This window comes from Nicotiana tabacum, chromosome 19 (genome assembly GCF_000715075.1).
Source record: "Nicotiana tabacum cultivar K326 chromosome 19, ASM71507v2, whole genome shotgun sequence".
NCBI lineage: Eukaryota > Viridiplantae > Streptophyta > Magnoliopsida > Solanales > Solanaceae > Nicotiana > Nicotiana tabacum.
Window position 1 is genome coordinate 78160366 of NC_134098.1, and position 21874 is coordinate 78182239.

General features: G+C 33.0%; 3 protein-coding genes across 3 annotated transcripts; 1 reads left to right on the forward strand and 2 right to left on the reverse strand.

Annotated features, from left to right (window-relative positions):
* The first annotated feature begins 1281 nt into the window (after positions 1-1281).
* Positions 1282-4710, forward strand: LOC107819588 (B3 domain-containing protein REM16-like). The gene is made up of 4 exons (XM_016645708.2): positions 1282-1599; positions 2045-2429; positions 2516-2634; positions 4193-4710. The coding sequence occupies exons 1-4, from the start codon at positions 1519-1521 to the stop codon at positions 4457-4459; spliced, it is 852 nt and encodes a 283-aa protein (XP_016501194.1). The 5' UTR covers positions 1282-1518; the 3' UTR covers positions 4460-4710.
* Positions 4711-6195: 1485 nt separating this feature from the next.
* LOC142173560 (uncharacterized) lies at positions 6196-6960 on the reverse strand. The gene has a single exon (XM_075239172.1). It carries the CDS (start codon positions 6958-6960, stop codon positions 6196-6198), a length of 765 nt encoding a protein of 254 aa, XP_075095273.1.
* Positions 6961-15656: 8696 nt separating this feature from the next.
* LOC107819582 (uncharacterized) lies at positions 15657-18340 on the reverse strand. The gene is made up of 2 exons (XM_016645701.1): positions 17161-18340; positions 15657-16220 (listed from the first exon to the last, which is right to left on the reverse strand). Exons 1-2 carry the CDS (start codon positions 17222-17224, stop codon positions 15844-15846), a joined length of 441 nt encoding a protein of 146 aa, XP_016501187.1. The 5' UTR covers positions 17225-18340; the 3' UTR covers positions 15657-15843.
* Between the last annotated feature and the right edge of the window lie 3534 nt (positions 18341-21874).

Here is a 21874-nt window from a genome sequence, read left to right on the forward strand (position 1 = left end):
TTTACCGTCGTTGTATAAAAATTTAAAGCTTGAAAGAGGAAAGTAAGTTTAATTTGCAATTTGATTGGATTCAGTCAGTTTTTTTATTTTCATGCTATTAATCCATACTTAATGTAGAACATGTACTTGGGATCAGTGTTTTAAAGGCTTTTTTTGGGACTCGTCGCTGGGAAGGGCACTATCAAAACGTCACTTACGTGTGAGACTTAATTCTATGAGGCTTACGCCTCAAGCGCAGTCGGCTTAATTTTATGAGGCTTACGCCTCAAGCGCCCGACTGCGCGTTCTAACACATCTAACGTCCAACATTCGGGCCTCGCCCAACAGTTCTTACTCAAATCATATGTCAAATTTCCTAATTAGCACTGTAGACCTTCAAAATTCTTTAACAAATAAAAGATAAAGTCTTATCAAATAACGAGTTATAATATTGCATATTTACTAACTGAGAACACTGTGAGGATAAATATTTTTTGAATATTCTTCTAAAATAGATAACGAAAATTTATATCTTCACTTGCTATGGGCTTCATGTCTTAGTTATGTGTCTCTCAAAATTATCAAACTTTTATTATTTTGTTATTTGAAAATAATTTTGTACTTATTCATGAAGGAGAAATGTTTTAAATTACAGAATTGGTGAAGTTTATTAATTATTAAGTAACATTTAGGAAGGTAAAATATTTAGTTCAATAATATTTATTAAGAAATTATAATTTTCTTATTATTTGAAAGTTAAGACATTATACTTTATTTGTATTACGTAGTAACATTAACATTATTGATTGTTTATATTGGTACAAACATGCTAGATATTTTATTTTCTATGAGTTTCTTTAATCATCTTAGATTTTAATGTACTCTCTATAGTTTTTATGTTATTATGCTAATTTATTAGTTTATAAATTAAAATTCTAAAGATCCATCCCCATGCCTCGAGGCGCCCCCGACTTATAAAACACGGCTTGGGATTGATTTTTATGTTGCAGACGCAATATGGCTTGCATGTGAAAATCCTCTTTAGAATATAATACGGCTTGGCTTCTCCTACTTCCACTCCAAGCCGTAAACGCCATATTGGTGTCAAACCATCAGTTTGCTCTGTATTGTTCCTGAATCCTCCCATCCTCTCATGCATTTCAGACACTATTTTTAGCAACTTTCTATATTTTTCTTGTAAGGTCGGTCCTACCCTCCAATTATGTGAATCAACAACCTCTTCTACTACTTTTTCTTTAATTTCCTTTTGGGAAAATTTGCCATCTTCATATTTCTTTCTCTTGGTATTTAGTTTTGCAACTTATCTTCATTATTGCTCCATGATTATAACCTAATAAGGAAATCTGATCAATTCTAATAATAATAATAATAATAATAATGTAGGTAAGACTGAACGTTTAAAGGACATTATTTCACTCTTTTAATTTCCTTTTGATATAAAGACTCTAGGTCCTGTAATAAAACTTTAGCTCTAAAGAGATGTTGTTAAATTAAAAGACCAGTGCAACTGCTTTTGTGATGACAGAAAACGCCTTAAAGAAGATAGATAGAAGAGCAGTCTTCTTCAAGATTTTTAATCCTACAGTCAAGAGTGAACTGGTAATATTCTTCTTTCCTTCATCATTTTACAAGCATATGCCTACTTTTCTCTTTGTTTTTCTGCTTTAATATGTTCTCTGCCGGATCTTTATATGAGCTGCTACTGAGGAAGTTTTTAGTATGTCAAGAAAGTCATTTTTTCAAAAAATCTTCCTGAAAAATGTTTTTCAGTTTGACCAGAAGGTGAAAAATATTTTCCCCAAAAAAATAGTATAAAAGATGGATAATACAATTAGCAAATTGTATAGAATAGTGATAGATGTTTTTGAGTAAGAATGATTAAGTGTTGGTTAAAGCTGCAGAATAAGAGTTGAGATAATTGTGAAGGAAAATGACAACCATGTTCCCTAAAAAAGTATTTTAGAGAACATATTTGCAAAATATTTTTCTTCATACCAAACACATCTAATGTTACTCTAGCTTTTGACTCTCTATTAATTTGCAGAGAATACCAGCCCATTTTCTAAGGCATATTTCAGAAGATTCACCTGATAAAGCAACTCTGAAATGTCTTTCTGGAGGCACTTGGAATGTAAAATTACACATTGATGAAAATGGGTTGCTTATAAACCAAGGTTGGGAGAAATTCCACAAAGATAACCATATAGAAGGTGGGGAGTTTCTCTTGTTTAGGTACGACGGGGCTCTACAATTTACAATAAGAATTTTCAGCAAAAATGGAATGGAGAGAGAAGTGAAGTCAATAAACATGGACAAAAATCAAAAAGCTTCAATATTTGATATGGACAAGAACCAGAAAATGCCACCAAAATACCCTTACAATTCCAAATTCCCTAAACAGACTCATGTGGACGTTGAAAATGGCACAGGTCTGGTGATTTAATTTGTAATTTTATGATTTATTACAGCGTAATAAGTTGAATTAACTCAATGTGCTATGTTGTGTTTTCTTCAGAACATGAAACTCCAAGAAAAAAAGTTGCACTTGAGAAAACTGAGGTCCTTCTAACTCCAGATATTCCTCAATTTGTGAAATGTTTGAAAGGCTACAATGTGAACAAGTCCTGTTTCATAGTAAGTACTTTCTAAAACTAATTTAATTCCATGCTTTATTGATTTTTGTGACCAGTAAGCTATATGAAATGTAAAACATATACCCGATCCTTCATCAAAGTTTTAAATATTGTTTAAATCTATCCTCCAGATATACTTTCCGTTTACATATACCCTTGCCGTCCATCAAAGTTTTAAATATACCCCTATTTTAACAAACATGACATGTGACGGCCTCTAATCAAATTTTCTACGGCAAAGGGTCAAATATACCCCTCTACTTTTAAAAATGGTCTAAAAATACCCCTCGTTATACTATTGGGTTATCTATACCCCTGCACTCATACTTTAGGTTCAAATATACTCTTCATTTAAACGGAGTGACACGTGTCATCGTCTTGTTGGTCAATTCTAAATATCTCCTAATTAATTAAAAAGACTCATTACCCATACTCGAAAAATCATAATTTTTTTGTAAAAACTGGAAACAACTAAAAACAAATTTTACTAAAAACTGAAAAAAATGAAAATATTTTTTTTTTCCAGTATTTACAAAAAAACTGCTTTAAAAACACTGAAAAATATTCTCTAAAATAATATTTTTGTAAAAACTATAAAAAAAACTGAAAAGTAATTTTCTAAAGCAATTAAAAACTGAAATATTTTTAACTAAAAACTGAAAAAAAAAATATTTGTTTTTTCAGTTTTTACAAAAATATTGCTTTAGAAAATTGCTTTTTAGTTTTTTTTTCAGATTTTATAAAAATATTGTTTTAGAAAATATTTTTCAGCTTTTTTTAAAAGCAGTTTTTTTGTAAAAACTGGAAAAAAAATATTTTCGTGTTTTTCAGTTTTTAGTAAAAAATATTTCAATTTTTTCCAGTTTTTACAAAAAATATTGCTTTGAAAAATTGATTTTCAGCTTTTTTTTTCAGTTTTTACAGAAATATTGTTTTAGAAAATATTTTTCAGTTTTTTCTAAAGCAGTTTTTTTGTAAAAACTGAAAAACAAAATATTTTCATTTTTTCAGTTTTTAGTAAAAATAATTTCAGTTTTTTTCAGTTTTTACAAAAAAAAATTACTTTTCGGGTGTGGGTAATGAGTCTTTTTAATTAATTAGGAGATATTTAGAATTGACCAACAGGACGATGACACGTGATCCTCCGTTTAAATGAGGGGTATATTTGAACCCAAAGTATGACTGCGGGGTATAGATAACCCAATAGTATAACGAGAGGTATTTTTAGACCATTTTCGAAAATAGAGGGATATATTTGGCCCTTTGCCGAATTTTCTAACCCAGAAACAAACAAAAAAAACCAACCAGACTAAAAGGTTTTAAGAGAGAAACGGGTCGGTCAGACATGGGTTTTAGTCTGTTTTTTCTTGTTTCCGGGTTGGGAAATATTATTAGAGGTCGCCACGTGTCATATCCGTTAAAAATGGGTGTATTTAAAACTTTGATGGACGGCGGGGTATATGTGAACGGTGGGTGATAGATTTAAACAATTTTGATAGTAGAGAGGTATATCCGACCCTTTTTCCCTATATTTTATTAACCAAGTTATTCTAATGCAGTATGTTCCAAAGCCTTTGTGTGAACAACTTTCAGAATCAGCCAATAAGACAACAGTTGTACTCAGTAATTCAGAAGGAAAACAATGGAAAGTGAATTGTATATTACAAAAAGGATACCATGCTTTTTGTGGAGGGTGGAAACAGTTTGTGAAAGATAACAAACTTAAAGAAGGAGATGTCTGTGTTTTTCAGCTTGTCAATACAAATGAACTGAAGGTCTCCGTTTTCGACGATCCTCCTGAATCTCTACTGAAACTTGCTGCATAAAAATGTACAAGAATGTAAATATTAGTAATTTGATGAAATGTCTTGGAACCTGATTCCTGAACTTTGTAGCTACTTAACATTGACTAGCCTGTGGACTGATAATGGGTGCTTACCTAGTTGAAGAAGAAGGAAGAAGCAGAGAAATAGAGAGAAGGAGAAGTATGTGTGTAATGAGAGAATTGTATTTCATTGCATTACCCGCATCTGTACAAATATTAGAGATATATATATAGGATTAGTTCCATCTCTAATTAACTGACATTAACAGCTTAAAGTAATTGTTAGGGACTAACTAATTAACCGTAGGAAATTACTCTAATGCCGTTCTTTTAACTAGCTATGTTACATCTTTCTCTTCACTCCCCTCAAGCTAGGTACTGAAAATATATTAAGAACATCTAGCTTGGAAGAAAGATATTCGTGCTGAACTTTGTTGAGTCCCTTAGTCAACAGATCTGCAGGTTGTTCTTTAGTAGAGATGTATGTTGTTTTGACTAGACCTTGTATGATTTTTTCTCTAATGAAGTGACAGTCGATCTCGATATGTTTTGTCCTTTCTTGATAAACAAGGTTTGCTGTAATTTGCATTGCAGCTTTGCTATCACTGAATATCTCCACATGTAGTTGGGTATCAACTCCCACTTCTTTTAGAAACCCCACTAGCCAGATAAGTTCTGCCACAGTTGCTGCAAGACTTCTATACTCAGCTTCTCCTAAGCTTCTTGAAAATATGATTTGCTTTTTTGATTTTCATGATATTAAGAAGTCTCCAAATTTGATTAGATAACCTGAGACAAATTTCCTTGAGTGTGGGCAAGCAACCCAATCTGCATCACAATATGTTGAAATTGTGCTGTTGCATTTACTGGAGAATAGTATCCCTTGTCCAGGACTGTTCTTGATATACTTCACAATTCTTAGAGCTGCTTCCATGTGAGATTTCTTTAGTTTTTGTAAAAATTGACTTAGTGTTTGTACACTGAATGAGATGTCTGGCCTTGTTATTATTAAGTATAGGAGTTTACCTATCAGTCTTTGATAGGGAGTTGAATCTGACAGTTCTTAATCTAACAGTGCAGTAGGCTTAGTTCTTCTAAGATGTTCATCATATTCTGTTGTTGTGAGTTTCATATTGGCATCCAGTGGTGTAATTGCTGGTTTAGCAACTGCAAGACCTATTTCATAAATAAGTTCTAAGGCATATTTCCTCTGATGCATAAATATTCCTTGTTTTGATCTAGCAAACTCTATGCCTAAGAAATATTTCAATTCTCCTAAGTCTTTCATTTTGAAGGCTTGATGTAGATTTGCTTTGGTTTCCTCTATTAATCTCAGACAATCACCTGTAATGAGCATATAATCTACGTAAGTCAATACCATTGTAATGCCTTCTGTAGTTTTCTTAAAGAACAGAGAGTGATCATATTGGCTTTGCTGAAATTGAGAGCCTAGTAAAGCTTCTGTTAGCTTAGCATTCCATTGACGTGGAGCTTGTTTTAAGCCATACAAGGATTTAACAAGTCTACACACTTTGTTCTCCCCCTGACTTGTGAATCCTTGTGGCAGAGTCATGTAAATTTTATCAAACAAATCTCCTTGTAAAAAGCATTATATGCATTCATTTGGTGTATATGCCAATTCCTTGTAGCAGCTAGAGCCAGTACAGTCCTTACAGCCTTTATTTTTATGACTGGAGAGAAGGTTTCTTGATAGTCTATTCCTTCCTTTTGACTGAATCATTTTGCCACTAGCCTAGCTTTGAATCTTTCCACTCCACCTGACGTTTTGTACTTTATCTTATAAATCCATTTGCACCATATTGGAATCTTACCTTCAGGCAATGATACTATGTCCCAAGTGTGGTTGTTTTGTAAGGCTTCAATCTCAGTCTTTATTGCATCAACCCACCTAGGATCTTTCACAGGTTCTGAGTAGAAGGTTGGTTCAATAATATTTGAAGCAGCTGTCAAATAAGCTTGATATCTATATGTTAGATTTTCATAGGCCAGGAATTTTGATATGGCATAAGGTTCATCTTGATGAACATTCAGTGAAACAAAATCTTTCATCCATATAGGTGGTTTCTTTCCTCTACATGACTTTCTGATATCTGGCTGATCTGGAAGACTAATAGGAACAGCCTGTGATACTTGAATTATTGGTGATTGTATGGTTGATGTATGTTGAGTAGTTTGCTGTAAGATTTCTGAATGAATAGATTCAGTATGTTGTGTGAGATCTTGTGTGAACTCTGGTGGTGTAAGAACTTCCTGTTGAGTTGTATGTATGTGGCTTCCAGTACTTGTAGGATATGTGATTGAATCTGTAGTATGAAATAAGTTGTCTTCTATGTTGGGGTGAATGAATATAGACTGGTTGTTGCCTTGCTTGTTCTTGAAGGGAAATATACCTTCCCTAAATTGAACATCTCTACTTACAAAGAATACTCTATATATTAAATCATATAATAAGTATCCTTTTTGAGTTGTAGCATATTCCATATGTACAGATGGTCTTGATCTAGGCATTAGTTTATTATGTTGTTGAATTATCTTAGCATAACATAAGCAGCCTATAACCTTAAGATGTTATAATGTTGGTTTTCTGCTATACAATCTTTCATAGGGACTTTTGTTATCAATGATAGAGCTAGGCAGTCTGTTAATGAGATAAACAGCAGCAAGTACACGATATCCCCAAAATTTGATAGGTATTTCAACTTGGAACCTGATAGCTCTAGTTAGTTCTAGGATGTGTCTATGTTTTCTCTCAGCTACTCCATTTTGCTGAGGAGTATATGGACATGTATTCTGATGAATTACTCCTAGACTGTTGAACAAACTTCCACAGATTGAGTTAAAAAATTCTGTCCTATTATCTGTTCGAATTGTTTTCACTGTTGTCTCAAACTATTTTTTCACAAAGACAAAGAATTGTTGTATAACCACGCATACATCAAACTTCATTCTCAATAGAAATATCCATATCATCATAGTAAAATCATCAACTAAAGTTAAAAAAAAAATATTTCCATCCATAGTAGGCACTTTATAAGGCCCCCATAAATCCATATGAACTAATTAAAAATAAGTAGTAATTTTAATGCTACTGACAGGAAAATGTTGCCTTGTTTGCTTTGCACAAGGGCATACACTACATGTGTCTATTCTAACAGATATATCTTGCGTCTTGACTGGTAGTAGCTTCTTAAGGACAGTAGTAGACACATGACCAAGCCTTCTATGCCAAAGATCTATATCACTAGAACTAATCTCTTCATTTGCTTCTGTCTCCTTTGTTGCTAAACTAATTGTATCACTTCCCGGTATTGTTTGTCTGCTGAGGATGTAGAGACCAATGTCTTCTCTACTAATCGCTTTCACCCTCCCACTGAAGAATTCCTGAAACACACAAAAATCAGGAAAAAAAGCAACTGAGCATTTCAGTTCCTTGGTTAGTTTAGAAACTAACAGAAGATTATATTTGAACTGAAGAATATAAAACACATTAGTTATTGTGTTTTGATCTGATAAAGTACTAGTTCCAATATGTGTGACTTGAGTTATTTCTCCATTAGGTAGATGTACTTTCTTTGGCTGGCTTGTTTGAACTAAAGAGGCTTTGTTTAATAACTCTAGGTCAGCTACCATATGGTTTGTATCCCCTGTGTCTATTATCCAATCTTGTAAACTATCTGAAGTTATTAAAGCGCAGGGTATACCTGCTGCATTGGTTGATGGAGGTGCTGCAGAAGAAGCTAAGTTATTTTTGTTTAGGAGTTGCACAATGTGATCAAACTGTTCTTTAGTAAATGTGCAGTTTCCCAGCAAAGGAGCATTGTTCACCTGCCCCATCTTATGTGAGTTAGTAGTACCCATTGTATTACCTGTCAATTGAGAATTTTGTAAGTTGTTTTCAGTCCAGTTCCCTCTTGGCAGCTGATTGTTTTGCATACTTATTTGAGACAGCACATTGTATGCACTATGAGTATTGGCATTCTTCTTTCTTGGTCTGTAATCTGTAGGATAACCAACAATTTTGTAATAATTTTCTTTACAGTGACCTTTCATTTTGTAGAAATCACAAAATAGATTGAAATTCTTCCTAGACTTTTGAAAATTTTCTCCAGTCTTGGTGTACACTGCCACATCATATTGCCCAGTAACAGTAGTAGGATTTGCCCCTAGTAAACCAACAACTGACTTTTGACTCCCATCACTAATCACCATAGTGTATGCTTGATTGACTGTTGGTATAGGACTCATCAACAGAATCTGACTTCTAGCTTGGCTGTAGGAATCATTTAAGCCCATCAAGAATTGAAACAATTTTAATTTTTGCAAGTGAACCACGAAATCTCTTGATTTTGGGCAATCACACCCAGGAGCAGGAACCAAGGCTTCAAATTCTTCCCACAAATCTTTAAGTTTTGAAAAATATGCTGACACAGATGCAGTTCCTTGACTTAGGATGGCAATTTCTTTATGTAAATTGTAGGATCTTGAGCCATCAATTTTATCAAACCTTTCATGCAAGTCATTCCACACGGCTTGAGCACTTGAAGCATACATTATACCACCAAGTAAGCCACTACTAACAGAATTCATTAACCAAGATAGCACAATCGTATTTACCCTTTTCCCAGTGATTCCACATACTTTTTGGGAAATTTTCTTTGGAACAAGTTTCATCGATCAATCCCAATTTGTTTCTTCCTAACTATGCCATTCTCATATACCTAAACCACAGAGAATAGTTTTCAATACCAGTCAATTGAAAGGAGATAATTTGTATACCACTTACATCTGACGGACTCAAAAATAAGGGGGGATTGTAGTCAATGTCTGGAGCAATTGTAGGCAGAACTCCTTGGCCGGAATTTGAAGTCTGACTCCCAGCTGGAACAGGTTGTTCATCAATCGCCATAGCCAAGTTTCTTCAAGAATTCAAAAAAATTGAAAAATTGATTTACGATTTGAAAAATTGCGGAAATGAAGAATCAAGTTTCAAGCTTAATAGTTTAGCTTGACTGTTCTGATACCATGAACTGATAATGGGTGCTTACCCAGTTGAAGAAGAAGAAGGAAGAAGCAGAGAAATAGAGAGAAGGAGAAGTATGCGTGTAATGGGAGAATTGTATTTCATTACACTACCCCCATCTGTACAAAGATTAGAGATATATATAGGATTAGTTTTATCTCTAATTAACTGACATTAACAGCTTAAAGTAGCTGTTAGGGACCAACTAATTAACTATAGAAAATTACTCTAATGACTTTTTTTTAACTAGCTATGTTACATCTTTCTCTACAGCATGTTCCCATTTTCCTTTTTATGTATATGAGTAATCAAAGTTCTTTTAACTTCTTAGAATTCAGTAATTTTGTATGTACAATCATCAGAGATCTGGTAATGTTGATTGTATTTCTGAAAATGGTGCATAAAATGTATAGATCTATTCCAGAGTGCAGATTTACCTAGAGTTCTATGGTGCAATACCAATTAATATATTCAGAGGCGGACCCAGTGCGACGGGGCACGGTATTCTCCTCAACCAGTACCCCTAAAGGCTTGTAGTGTTCAGGGTGCCAAGTACTTTAAATTAACCATTTTTAAAGTACTATATATATATATATATATATATATATATATATATATATATATATATATATATATATATATATATATATTGTCTCATATTGCTAGTAGTGGATGTATCATATAGTTACGGGTTCAACTAAATCCACAATTTTATATACAGAGTATAGATATATAAAAAATTTATATGAAAATCACTATAATTTCAAGAAATATTAAATTTTAAACCCAGAGTTTCAAAAGCGCAATGGATTCAAGGATAAAATCTGAATGTTGAACCCATCAAATTTAAACCCTGATCGACAATCAGTGTAGCCAACAAAGCTACTTTGGAATTGAGGCTTAGTTGATTGATTGAATAAGAATGCAAACCATTTGCTTTATAATTTCACAAATTATGTACCAGCAACCATAAGAGAATAAAATGAGGAGGTTGAAAAAGCAATCCTGTCATTAAATGATGAAATCCAGAAAGCATATGTATGAAATCTGGTCCATAATCTGTTAGTTAATTTCATTACTAAATAAGCAAATTTTATCAATCCCAATTGAAGCTATAGTCAAAGCTACACAATGCCATTAAAAGGTGCATTTTAATAAGTTCTTTGTCACCTTAAAGTTCACCCACCAGAATTAAAAACTGGCAGAGGAAATGGTGAGAAAAAGTAGTAGCAGTAGCATTCCTAGAGATGATAGCCCTTGCTTTTACAAGGTTATTTTCGATCCTCGCGTTGAAGAACTGGTAAATTTGGATCCTTTAATACAGAGTACTTGCTATTAAATCTTCTTTTCGTCTTACATATATTACTTGATTTTAAGAGATCTGGTTGATTAAGAGCTTTAAAATCTTGTTTAAGTCCAAAACCTCACAAATTTGACTTTATTTATTTATTTCAGATCTACAAATTTTACTCATAAATTTAAGCCGTTAGAGAGTAAACACTTTCGTTTATACAACATGCTTCTCACGTGCTTGTTTGATCTTACTCATGGGCGCAGGTGACACTTGAATTCAACTTAAATTGCTATGAGTAAATACTTTTATTTATTGATTTTAGATTTAGCACATAGAGATATATCAATTTTAGATCTACCACGTGCGACCTGATTGTTTGCACGAAGTTTCTGCCGTGCAAATATATATATATATATATATATATATATTTATTATTATTTTTTTATTTTTATTTTAATAGATGGCAATATATGAAACTCAAACTCAAGATCAGCTCCGTTTGATCTGATATAAATTAAATTGTACGAACCATTTTATCTAAAAAACTTAAAATCTTTCCCTCCGTGTTATAGAGAATTCCACCAGAATTTGTGAAGCATATAACAGAAGAAGCAACAGAAACAACAATTCTAAAAGGGCCATCTGGCAAACATTGGAACATGAAATTAAGAGAGGATGAAGAAGGGCTATTCTTCAATGCAGGTGGGTGGAACAAATTTGCAAGAGAGCAACAATTGGAGGAAGGTGATTTCCTACTTTTTCAATATGATGGGAACATCACATTCCATGTACGCATTTTCAATAAGAATGGATTAGAGAGATGATTCCTATATCCAAAAAAAAAAATCTTGTGGACTGAATTTATAAGACTTTCTCCTAGTTTTTCCTTTTTCTTTAATATTAATATGTAAGAATTACATGTTTGGATATGGTTTTTGAAGACATGTTTCTAGCAGCATTTGTGTTAATCAACATAAGCAATTGTCTTATATTTTTATTGAATTGGTATAAATAGAGGGAAAAATTTATTGGGTGGTTTATGGGGCACATTAACTCATGATTTTTCCGCCAAATTATTATTTTATATATGTATTTTTAAATATTAGTCTAATATTATCTGTTGGCACACATACTCCACAAAGGCTCAATAGTGCACCTGGTTCAATATTGAGTTATTTACCCAAATGAACATGGATTAACTCTCACTTGCAATTTTTTCTTCCTTTCTTTGGTGGGGTACCCATGTTTTAGAAATTCTATGAGTTAGAAAGTTTTTTCATATCCAAGCATTTATTCATTGTAATGAGCAAATAAATCAATATAAAAAGCTTATAATTTCAAATTAAAGCATTGTTAGCTTTTATTTCCTCCATCCCTTAAAAAATGGCGGATTCAGACATTCTAGGCTAGAATATCAATTATTTTTGCTTATGATATAGTATTTGCATTTTTATTTTTTGGTGACAATTCAACAATTAATATCTTAATTCTAACCAGTGTTTTAAAAGGCGTGGGCGTAAGGCGAGACGTTTTACATATGACTCAGCGGGGCGTAAGCCCCATAGGTATTTAGTTTTTAATATTTTATAAAATAATATAATGACAGTAAATATTTATAAACAGGTAAAATTGCATAAATATTGAAGAAAACTATATATATATATGTGCTCCATCCCCACAAAAAACTAATCAAAACAATTTATTATACGTTACTTACAAGCACAAGTAATTTGAGTCAAAGAATAAAGTTTTCTATATGGAGGAACAAAAAGGATGATTAACCTGCAATTTGAACTTTGAATTTGCTGCTATGAAGAAGAATGTAGTTCTTTTTGTATTTGTAAAAAAAAATATTCGTTGCTTTTGGGAGATATTAGCAGACTAGCGGACAAGATAAAAAATTGGAAAACCCAAGAATTAGGGCTTAAATCAATAAAAAAAAAAAAAAAGGTCTTTACTTTTGAGTTCCTTTTTAAACCTTTTGAGTAATTACCAAACTAACTTTTGAGAATCTGGGTATTATATGAAGGGGCTTACTCCTTACTAAAAAAACGTGCCCCGAACGCCCGGGCGTACGCCCCAAATTGCGGGGCGGACGCCTCTTGAGACTTTCGCCCCACACCATCGCCCCGGGGCATTTTTGGTACGTCTCGCCCCGGGACTCGCCCCAGAAACGCCTTTTAAAACAGAGATTCTAACATATACTCCTAGTACATATTTAAAATTGAACCCAAATAGCTGCACACTCAACCATTTAAACTAAAAATAATCGATGGAGATATAATATATGCAGAACTTATATATTATATATGTATAATTATGGAGATAATACATAATTACCCCCTCAAATTGTTTCACTTTAGCAGTTGTACCATTATACGTTGTGAGTGCCTGTTAGAATTGTAATAAGTACCACCTTTCCAAGTCATCCCAGTTTCAAAAGAAAAAGTGCAAATCATGCCCCAATCTTTGCATGCCACATGTCAAATTCATTTTTTTTTTGTTTTTTTCAGTTTACCTTTTTATTTATTTTTTTAATCTTATTTTATTCTTTTTTTTTAATATTTTTTTCTCTATATCTCTTTCTTCACCATTTCTGATCCCTCTTGTACCCATAACCTCCCCTCTCCCCCCTTCTGCTCCTCGTTGCCGACCACCTTGCATCACCAACCGAAAAACTCTTATATTAAATCAAAAGGCTGTCAAAGATAATAGACACAATAAAATTGTGAGGCCTTTTGAATAGCGTAAAAATAATCTTCAAAATTTACAGAAAACGGTAAAATAAATGGTGGAGATAACTTGGCAGAAAGATGATATCGCCGGAATCATCATTTTTTCCGGTAAGAAATATTGTAAAAAAAAATGGGAAAAAGAAATAAGAAAGGAAATAAAGAAAAAAGAAAAAAGAAAATAAAAATATAGATGAAAAAAAAAAGAAGTAAAATGAAAAGGAAAAAAATATAATTGTAAAACAAAATTTGCTTCTCACGAGAATCATTAACTTATCCTCCGAAATACTACAAGGAAGAAGACAAATATGAAAATAAAAAAAGAAAAGAAAGAAAAAAAAGAAAAAAGTTAAGGCATTAATAAAGAAAGAATAGAAAAGGGTAGAAAAAAGAAAAAAATAAAAGAAAATGGAAGAAGCTAGCTGGGGTGTGTGAAAATGGTGGATGGAGTAATAAGGGAGAAGTAAACAAGAAAGAGAATAAATAAAAAAAAAAAAAATGAAATTTTAGGGCTTTCACGCGCATTCATCCACATCAGCTCAAAATCTGGTATTAATCTCATTTCAAACAAATGCAATCCCTACAAAGTATGATGGTGCAACTGGTAAAGTAGGACAATCCCAGGGTAAGCGTTATCTTAATTTTAAGGCCAAATACCTATACAACCCATTAAACTTGATCTCAGTTTCCATTTAGACACTTCAACTAACGACAGTACCTATTAAACACTGTAACTCAAACAAAAGTGTATCTATTAAACACAAATGTTGACATGGAATATTTGTGTGAGTTGCACCTAAATTAGGCGCGTGAAATAATGTTCATCATTTCTTTTTCTTTTTTTTTTATTTGTTTCAAAATATTTCTTTTCCCCCACTTATACAACAGCCACCAACACTCACCGTGTAACCATTAGACCATCGCCACTCTTTATCCATTACCGCCACCATTCTCCATCATTCCCCAAAGATCGATCAGCTACAAACATGTGACATCCTATTAAAAAAAATACCATCTTCTTCCTCACCACATTCTACCACCACTCACCATAGTTCAAAGATAAAAGATTTTAAAGTTCAAAATGCTAGAATTTGAGAATCTGAGAATTTTTAAAATTAACGTGATTTATCCCAGAAATTAGAGGCAAAGCCACCACAATATTAAATAAAACAGAGAGAAACCCAGCAAAAAAAACCAATAATTTCACCTACTAATAAATCAAAATGGATTCTTCACATCTAAATCAAGCAATTTCAAAAGTGATGAGGCATAATTTCGTAAATCACTGCAGTCCTGACGAAATCGAAAAAAACTTGGAAGCTCCAAAACAATATTGGCCGACAAAGTCAAGCCAACCATTATTCTTCCAATAAGATCGATTGACTAGAAACGAAAAAAAATAGATTTATCTTTCAATATTTTCTCGTTTTCTCCTTAAAGAAAAAATAATCAAATGTTTATCAACTTGCGGTGGTGTCACAACAGTGAATATAGTAGGTTGTGAATTTTTTTTGTTATTTTTGCTGGTCATGAAATTAGGTAGACATTAAAGATGGATTGCAGAAGAAATGGAGGACTTTAGAAATTGGGGGATAATAAGTGAAGTGAAATCTTAATATATTAGTTAGTTGACTGTGAAGTATTTGATATGATACTTTTTTGGGAGAAAGAAGATGACAAAAGGTGGAGAGAGATAAGAGAAGAAGACGGGCGGGGGGGTTGCTGGGAGAAAAAATAATGTTTGTCTCTGTTTTTATTTTGCTGACTTGTTATTTTCTTATTGGTCTTATTAGCAGGGTGACCAACAAGTAGCATCCACGCATTTATGTAAGTTTATAGTTGTCAAATGTGTGTTTAATGGGCACATATGGGATGAAGTTGAAGCGTTTAATAAGTACTGGCCCTAGTTGAACTGTCTAAATTGAAATTGGAGCCAAGTTTAAGGAATTGTCTAGGTATTTGGCCTAATTTTAAAGACTTAAAAAAAATACCTCTTAGTCAAAGAAAAATTATGTAATTTTCTAAATAACATTAGTGTCATAAGTATTTAGAATAATTTTTTGTTATTTATGGAAAATATATTCTACGAAGCCAAAAATTCTACTACCCTGCATTAAAGTTATAACATGGACACTTGCTGGGGTAATTAAATTTATAGGATTCCCTCATAGTACAAAAAAGGAAATTAAATATATGCTCCATATGCAATGATGTTTGAAACATCTAACGTTGTTGTTTCAAACACCTATCATTGTCGTTAAATCTACAAGATCATTATGTTGAAGTATTCTTAGGTTAATCAATAGGTTGACGTTTAATCAATATGTGTCATCTCGCGGAAGATCAACATTTGCCTTTTGTTCTCTTACTTTCCTTGTTTCCTCTTCTTCTTCCTTTTCTGTTTCCTCTTCTTTTTCTTTCTCTGTTTCTTCTTCTCTAGCATTCCCTCGTAGTACATTCCATGTTTCCTCTTTATTCTCTTTCTCAATTTCCTCTTCATTTTCTTTCTCTTTTTCTTCTTCTCCAACATTTCCTCCTACTACTACCTGAAAAGGTTTGGCTTCCACTTCAACTATAATTAATTTTTGTAGTTCATCCTCTTGACATGTCTTAATTCTTTTGCTAGATCTTTTGGAAAAAGATTTATCTCTTCCTCTTCCACCTGTCTTTGACACACATTCCTTTTTTATTTTATCTGCACACACAAACAAGTAACGACCATCAATAAAATAAATAAATAATTTGTTCCTAACACATAAAAACATAAAACAATAAGTATTCAAGTATTTTTTGGTAAAATATCTCATTGAGATGTTTGAAGCCTCATATAAGATGTTTCAAACATCTCAACAAGATATTTGAAACATCTTACAGAGATATTTCAAACATCTCTAAAGGTGCTGAATTGTGGAAGTTGGTCTACAAGATTGAGCTTAAGAGGCAAAATCAATTTTCTGTCATCTACAAATGCTAAGCAAGATATAGTAATTTAAGTTTCTAGCTAGTTAGATGGAGTTTGAAAGCAAGCTAACAATGTTCATATTATAGTTCTCCAAACTTCTTTATCTATATGTCTTTATCAATAATTTTCTTAATCGTTAAAATAATCAACCATCTCATTGTGATAATCAAGTATCTTTTGATGAAACATCTCAGGGATTGTTAAATATCCTTATAGATATTTCGAACATCTTAATGAGATGTTTTAAACACTCAGCTCAAAATATCATGAACCAAACCCAAATAAATATTGCAATAACTTTACAACATACAACAATAATAACAATAACAACACGAATATTTAGCAATATCTTAAGATATTTCAAACACTCAACTCACATGTTTGAAACATCTCGGCAAAAAAGTGTTCCCCAAAATAGAGTAATATAGCTGTTTCAACATCACAACAACTAATTTTATGGGCATGTGGAATAACCACATCAACGACTACAATTAAACAACATAAAAATATCAAATTTTCGATCAAAAATATCAACTACACAACAACTCTAGAATTTAGGCACAAAAAAATACAAAACAACCAGAGGATACAAAAACACTCAAAAAATTATTTTAGGATTGAAATAACAAGTTTAGGATTTATTAATATGGTAGAAAAAAGAAAAAAAACTTACCTTGATGATGGAATCTCAACTCCAAATCAAATTTAAATGGAATGGAGCCGATTTTTGGAGCCATATAGTACTCTTGATTTTGGAGATTGAATTTGAGAGAAAAGTTGAAAAAGTTTAGGGGATAATCGTGTCTTGTTTTGAAAAGGGAAGAAAGAGACAAGTTAGATTAGAAGATGGGTTTTTTTATTTTTTAGTATTTTAAATTTTACCCCAAACTTTTTTTATTTCTAATTTGACCGAGACAACCCCTAATCATTCTTAATCAGTGAGCCTTAAGTTAATCAAAAAGGGTGTCTCACATACTTACACAATAATTGAAATTAGTGAGCTAATCTTTGCATGTCAAATTTATTTTGTTTTGATTTTTTTGAGTTTACCTTTCTATTTGTCTTTTTAATCTTATTTTATTCTTTTTCTTTTACATTTTTCTCTCTATATCTCTTTCTTCACCATTTCTGATCCCTCTTGTACCCATAACACCCCCCTTCCCCCTTTTCTCCTCATTGCCGACCATCCTACATCACCCACCGAAAAACTCTTATATTAAATCAAAAGATTGCCGGAGATAATAGACATGATAAAGTTGTGAGGCCTTTTGAATAGCGTAAAACTAATCTTCTAAATTTATAAAAAAAAAAAAAAAACAGGACAATAAATGGTAGAGATAACTTGGCAGAAAGATGATGTCGCCGGAATCACCATTTTTCCCGGTGAGAAATATTGTAAAGAAAAAAACGGGAAAAAGAAAGAAAAAGGGAAATAAAGAAAAAAGAAAATAAAAATATAGATGAGAAAAAAAGAAGTAAAATGAAAAGGAAAAAACATAATTGTAAAGGTTTGGCTTCTCGCTAAAATCATTAACTTATTCTCCGAAATACTACAAGGAAGAAGACAAATGTAAAAATAAAAAAAGGAAAAGAAAAAAAAAAGGAAAAAGTAAAAGCATTACAAAAAAAAAAAAGAATAGAAAAAAAGGTAGAAAAAAGAAAAAAATAAAAGAAAATGGAAGAAGCTAGCTGGGGGGGTGTGAAAATGGCGGATGGAGTAATAAGGGAGAAGTAAACAAGAAAGAGAATAAAAGAAAAGAAGAAAAAGAAGGAAAAAAAATAAAATTTTGCGGCTTTCACGCGCATTCATCCACATTAGCTCAAAAGCTAGTATTAATCTCATTTCAAACAAATGCAGGGGTCTAAGACAATCCCAGGTAAGTGTTATCTTAATTTTAAAGACTTGAAAAAAAATAACTCTTAGTCAAAGAAAGATTATGTAATTTCTTAAATAACATTAATGTCATAAGTATTTAAAATATTTTTTTGTTATTTATGAGAAACATATTCTATGAAGCCGAAAATTCTGCTACCCTACAATAAAGTTATTGTGGGGGCTCATAAAGGAAATAAAGAAAAGGATTGAAAAAAGTTGCAAAAAGCAATTGGGCGGCTGAACAATTTGCAGCCAATCTGATTGGTTGGTTTAAAGGCAACTTTGCCAATAAAAGAAAGTATTTCGTTTCAGTTTAAAATACATCAAAATAAAGGGAAACAATAGAAGTTAGAGACAGTAATCCACAGATTGTAGTCTGTGAGATAAATAGTGAGTGTCAGTAATATTGTAGTGAGGTATTTTAAATAACGAGTATTATTTCTTTCAAGATTGTAGTAGTCTCTTGACATTACTAAGTTGTAATATAATAGTGGTAATATTGCTCCGCTCGGGTATTGTATTTACCTCGTTAAAAGAGTTGGTGTCGTTGTTACTCTCTTGTGTTATTATTATTATTCGCGCATATTATTTCTGGGCGGGATTATTATTTTTTCCAACAACGTGGTATCAGAGCCATGAGGAAGCTCTGCCTCAAAATGAAAAGGAGGTCATGGCAAAGACGAGGAAGAAGGATCAACAAGCCCTCAGCTCATCCACCAATATTTGGATGATACCATGTTTGAGAAGGTGGCAGATGCTACCACCTCAAAGGAAGCTTGAGGGATTTTACAAAATTTTCTTCAAGGAGGAAGGTAAAACTTCAAACTCTAAGGGCTGATTTTGAAGTTTTAAAAATGAAAGAATCCGAATGCATTTTGATTATTGTTCAAAAGTGAAGGTTGTTGTAAATTAACTAAGAAGATATGGGGAGGATATAGAAGATGTTCATGTGGTAAAAAATATCCTTCACATTTTAACACTTAAATTTAATTTTGTGGTGTATGCTATTAAGGAATCTAAAGATTTAGACTCTATGATGGTAGTGCAGTTGGAGGGCTCTTTACAGGCCCACGAAGAAAAGATCAAAAGGAGACAAGAAGTTCCATTGGAGCAATTTCTTAAAACTCAAGCATCCTTACAAGGATTATGGAGGTGAAAAGCGCTATCGAGGGAATCGACGGGGACGACCTCGTGGCAGTCATGGAAGAGGAACAAGTAACGGTAACAACTTCAACAATGAAATTAAAATCCACCAGACATTCAGAGGTCGTGGTCGTGGACATAGAGGAGGAAGAGAACGTGGCTACTACCAAGAAAATAATGGACAAATGTATGACAAATTAAAAATTTAGTGTTATAGTTGTCATAAATTTGGTCATTACTCTTGGGAATGTCATAGCAATTTTGAAGAAAAAGCTAACTTTGTTGACGACAAGAAAGAAGAATATGAGTCAACGTTGTTGATGGCACTCAAGGAAGAAAACATGGATGATTGCAACTCGTGGTATTTGGACAATGGAGCAAGCAATCATATGTGTGAATGCAAAAAGAAGTTTGTGGAGATCAATAAAACGGTGAGAGGTAATGTGTCCTTTGGAGATACCTCAAAGATTCAAATCAAGGGAATATGTACGATTCTGATCTCCTATAAAGATGGTAGTCACAAGCTAATTCAAGATGCTTATTATGTGCCAAAATTAAAAAAATAATATTTTGAGTTTGGGCCAACTTCTTGAAAAGGAATATGATATTCACATGAAAAATATGCATTTGTGTCTTAGAGATTCAGGTAGAATTCTAATTGCTAAAGTGCATATGGCAAAGAATAGATTATTTTCTTTGACCCTTCTTGTCTATATTTTTATTATTGTGGTGCTTATGCTTTCCTGAGCCGAGGATCTATTGAAAATAGTCTCTCTATCCTCACAATGTAGGGGTAAGGTATGCGTACACACTACCCTCCCAGACCCAATGATGTAGGATAATATTGGGTATGTTATTGTTGTTGTTGTAGATTATTTTCTCTGAATCTTAAAATAATTGATGCAAAGTGTTTGAAGGCTAATGTGCAAAATGAATCATGGTGTTGGCACATGCAATTTGGGCACTAAATTTTGAAGCGCTCAAATCAATGGGAGAAAAGAACATAGTGCATGGTATACCATCAATCAACCATCCCAATCAATTGTGTGAAGCTTGTCTTCTTGGAAAACATGCAAGGAGGAGTTTTTCAAAGGATGCCATGTCAAGATCTACCAAACCGCTCCAACTTGTTCGCACTGATGTGTGTGGGCCAATCAATCCGCCTTCCTTTGGTAAAAGTAAATATTTTATACTCTTCATTGATGACTTTAGTAGAAAGACTTCGGTTTATTTCTTGAACCAAAAATCTGAAGCTTTTGCTGCTTTTAAAAATTTTAAAGTTCTTGTAGAAAAAGAAAGTGGCTATGAAATAAAAGCTTTAAGGTCCGATAGAGGAGGTGAATTCACTTCAAAAGAATTTAATGACTTTTGTCAATATCATGGAATTTGTCGCCATCTAATGGTACTTTATTCACCCCAACAAAATGAAATTGCAGAGAGAAAGAATCGAACGATTCTTATTATGGCTAGATGTATGTTAAAAACTTAAAATATGCCCAAGGAATTTTGGGCAGAAGTTGTATCTTGGGCAGTTTATTTGAACAACAGGTCTCCAACAAAGATTATTAGAGATCAAACCCTTCAATAAGCATGGAGTGGAAGAAAGTCAAGTGTCAAAAACTTGAGAATCTTTGGGAGCGTAGCCTATGCTCATATGCCACATCAAGGGAGAGCGAAGCTTGAAGATCGAAGTGTCAAGTATGTGTTTGTTGGCTATGATACGAGTTCAAAAGGCTACAAGCTATACAACCCAAGTAGCGGCAAGATGGTGGTGAGTCGTGATGTTGAATTTGATGAAGAATTGGCATGGAATTGGGAAGCTCAGGAAGAAACTTCATATGATTTTCTTCCATACTTTGACGATGAAGAAGACTCCACCTTAGAGACCGTGGAACTTGTGCAGGATATTACTCCACCTCCTTCTCCAACCAATGTTGCATATCCTTCCTTTCAACAAAATTCAAATGAGCAACCGCAAATGACAAGGAATATTCAAGAGCTTTATGATGGCACGGAAGAAGTTACTAATTTTAATTTTTTATATTGTCTCTTTGCTGATAGTGAACCAATGAACTTTGATAAAGTTGTTACATACAAAAGTTGGAGACAAGTCATGGAGGAGGAGATCGAGTCAATAGAGAAGAACAACACTTGGGAGTTAACAACACTTCCCAAGGGCCATCGCGCAATTGGAGTAAAATGGGTATACAAGACAAAGAAGAATGCTGATGGAGATGTGGAGAAATATAAGGCACGACTTATGGCTAAAGGACACAAGCAAAGGCAAGGCATTGACTATGAAGAGGTCTATGCACATGTTGCCCGCATGGAGACGATTCATTTGCTAATCTCTTTGGCGGCGCAAATG

Excerpts from the sequence above, each read along its gene's own strand:
- LOC107819588 (XM_016645708.2), top strand. The coding sequence starts at position 1,519 with ATGACAGAAAACGCCTTAAAGAAGATAGATAGAAGAGCAGTCTTCTTC. Across the intron at positions 2,430-2,515 it reads GGACGTTGAAAATGGCACAG|AACATGAAACTCCAAGAAAA; the intron begins GTCTGGTGATTT and ends TGTTTTCTTCAG. Across the intron at positions 2,635-4,192 it reads TGAACAAGTCCTGTTTCATA|TATGTTCCAAAGCCTTTGTG; the intron begins GTAAGTACTTTC and ends ATTCTAATGCAG.
- LOC142173560 (XM_075239172.1), bottom strand. The coding sequence starts at position 6,960 with ATGGAATATGCTACAACTCAAAAAGGATACTTATTATATGATTTAATA.
- LOC107819582 (XM_016645701.1), bottom strand. The coding sequence starts at position 17,224 with ATGGCTCCAAAAATCGGCTCCATTCCATTTAAATTTGATTTGGAGTTG. Across the intron at positions 16,221-17,160 it reads GTTGAGATTCCATCATCAAG|ATAAAATAAAAAAGGAATGT; the intron begins GTAAGTTTTTTT and ends TTGTGTGTGCAG.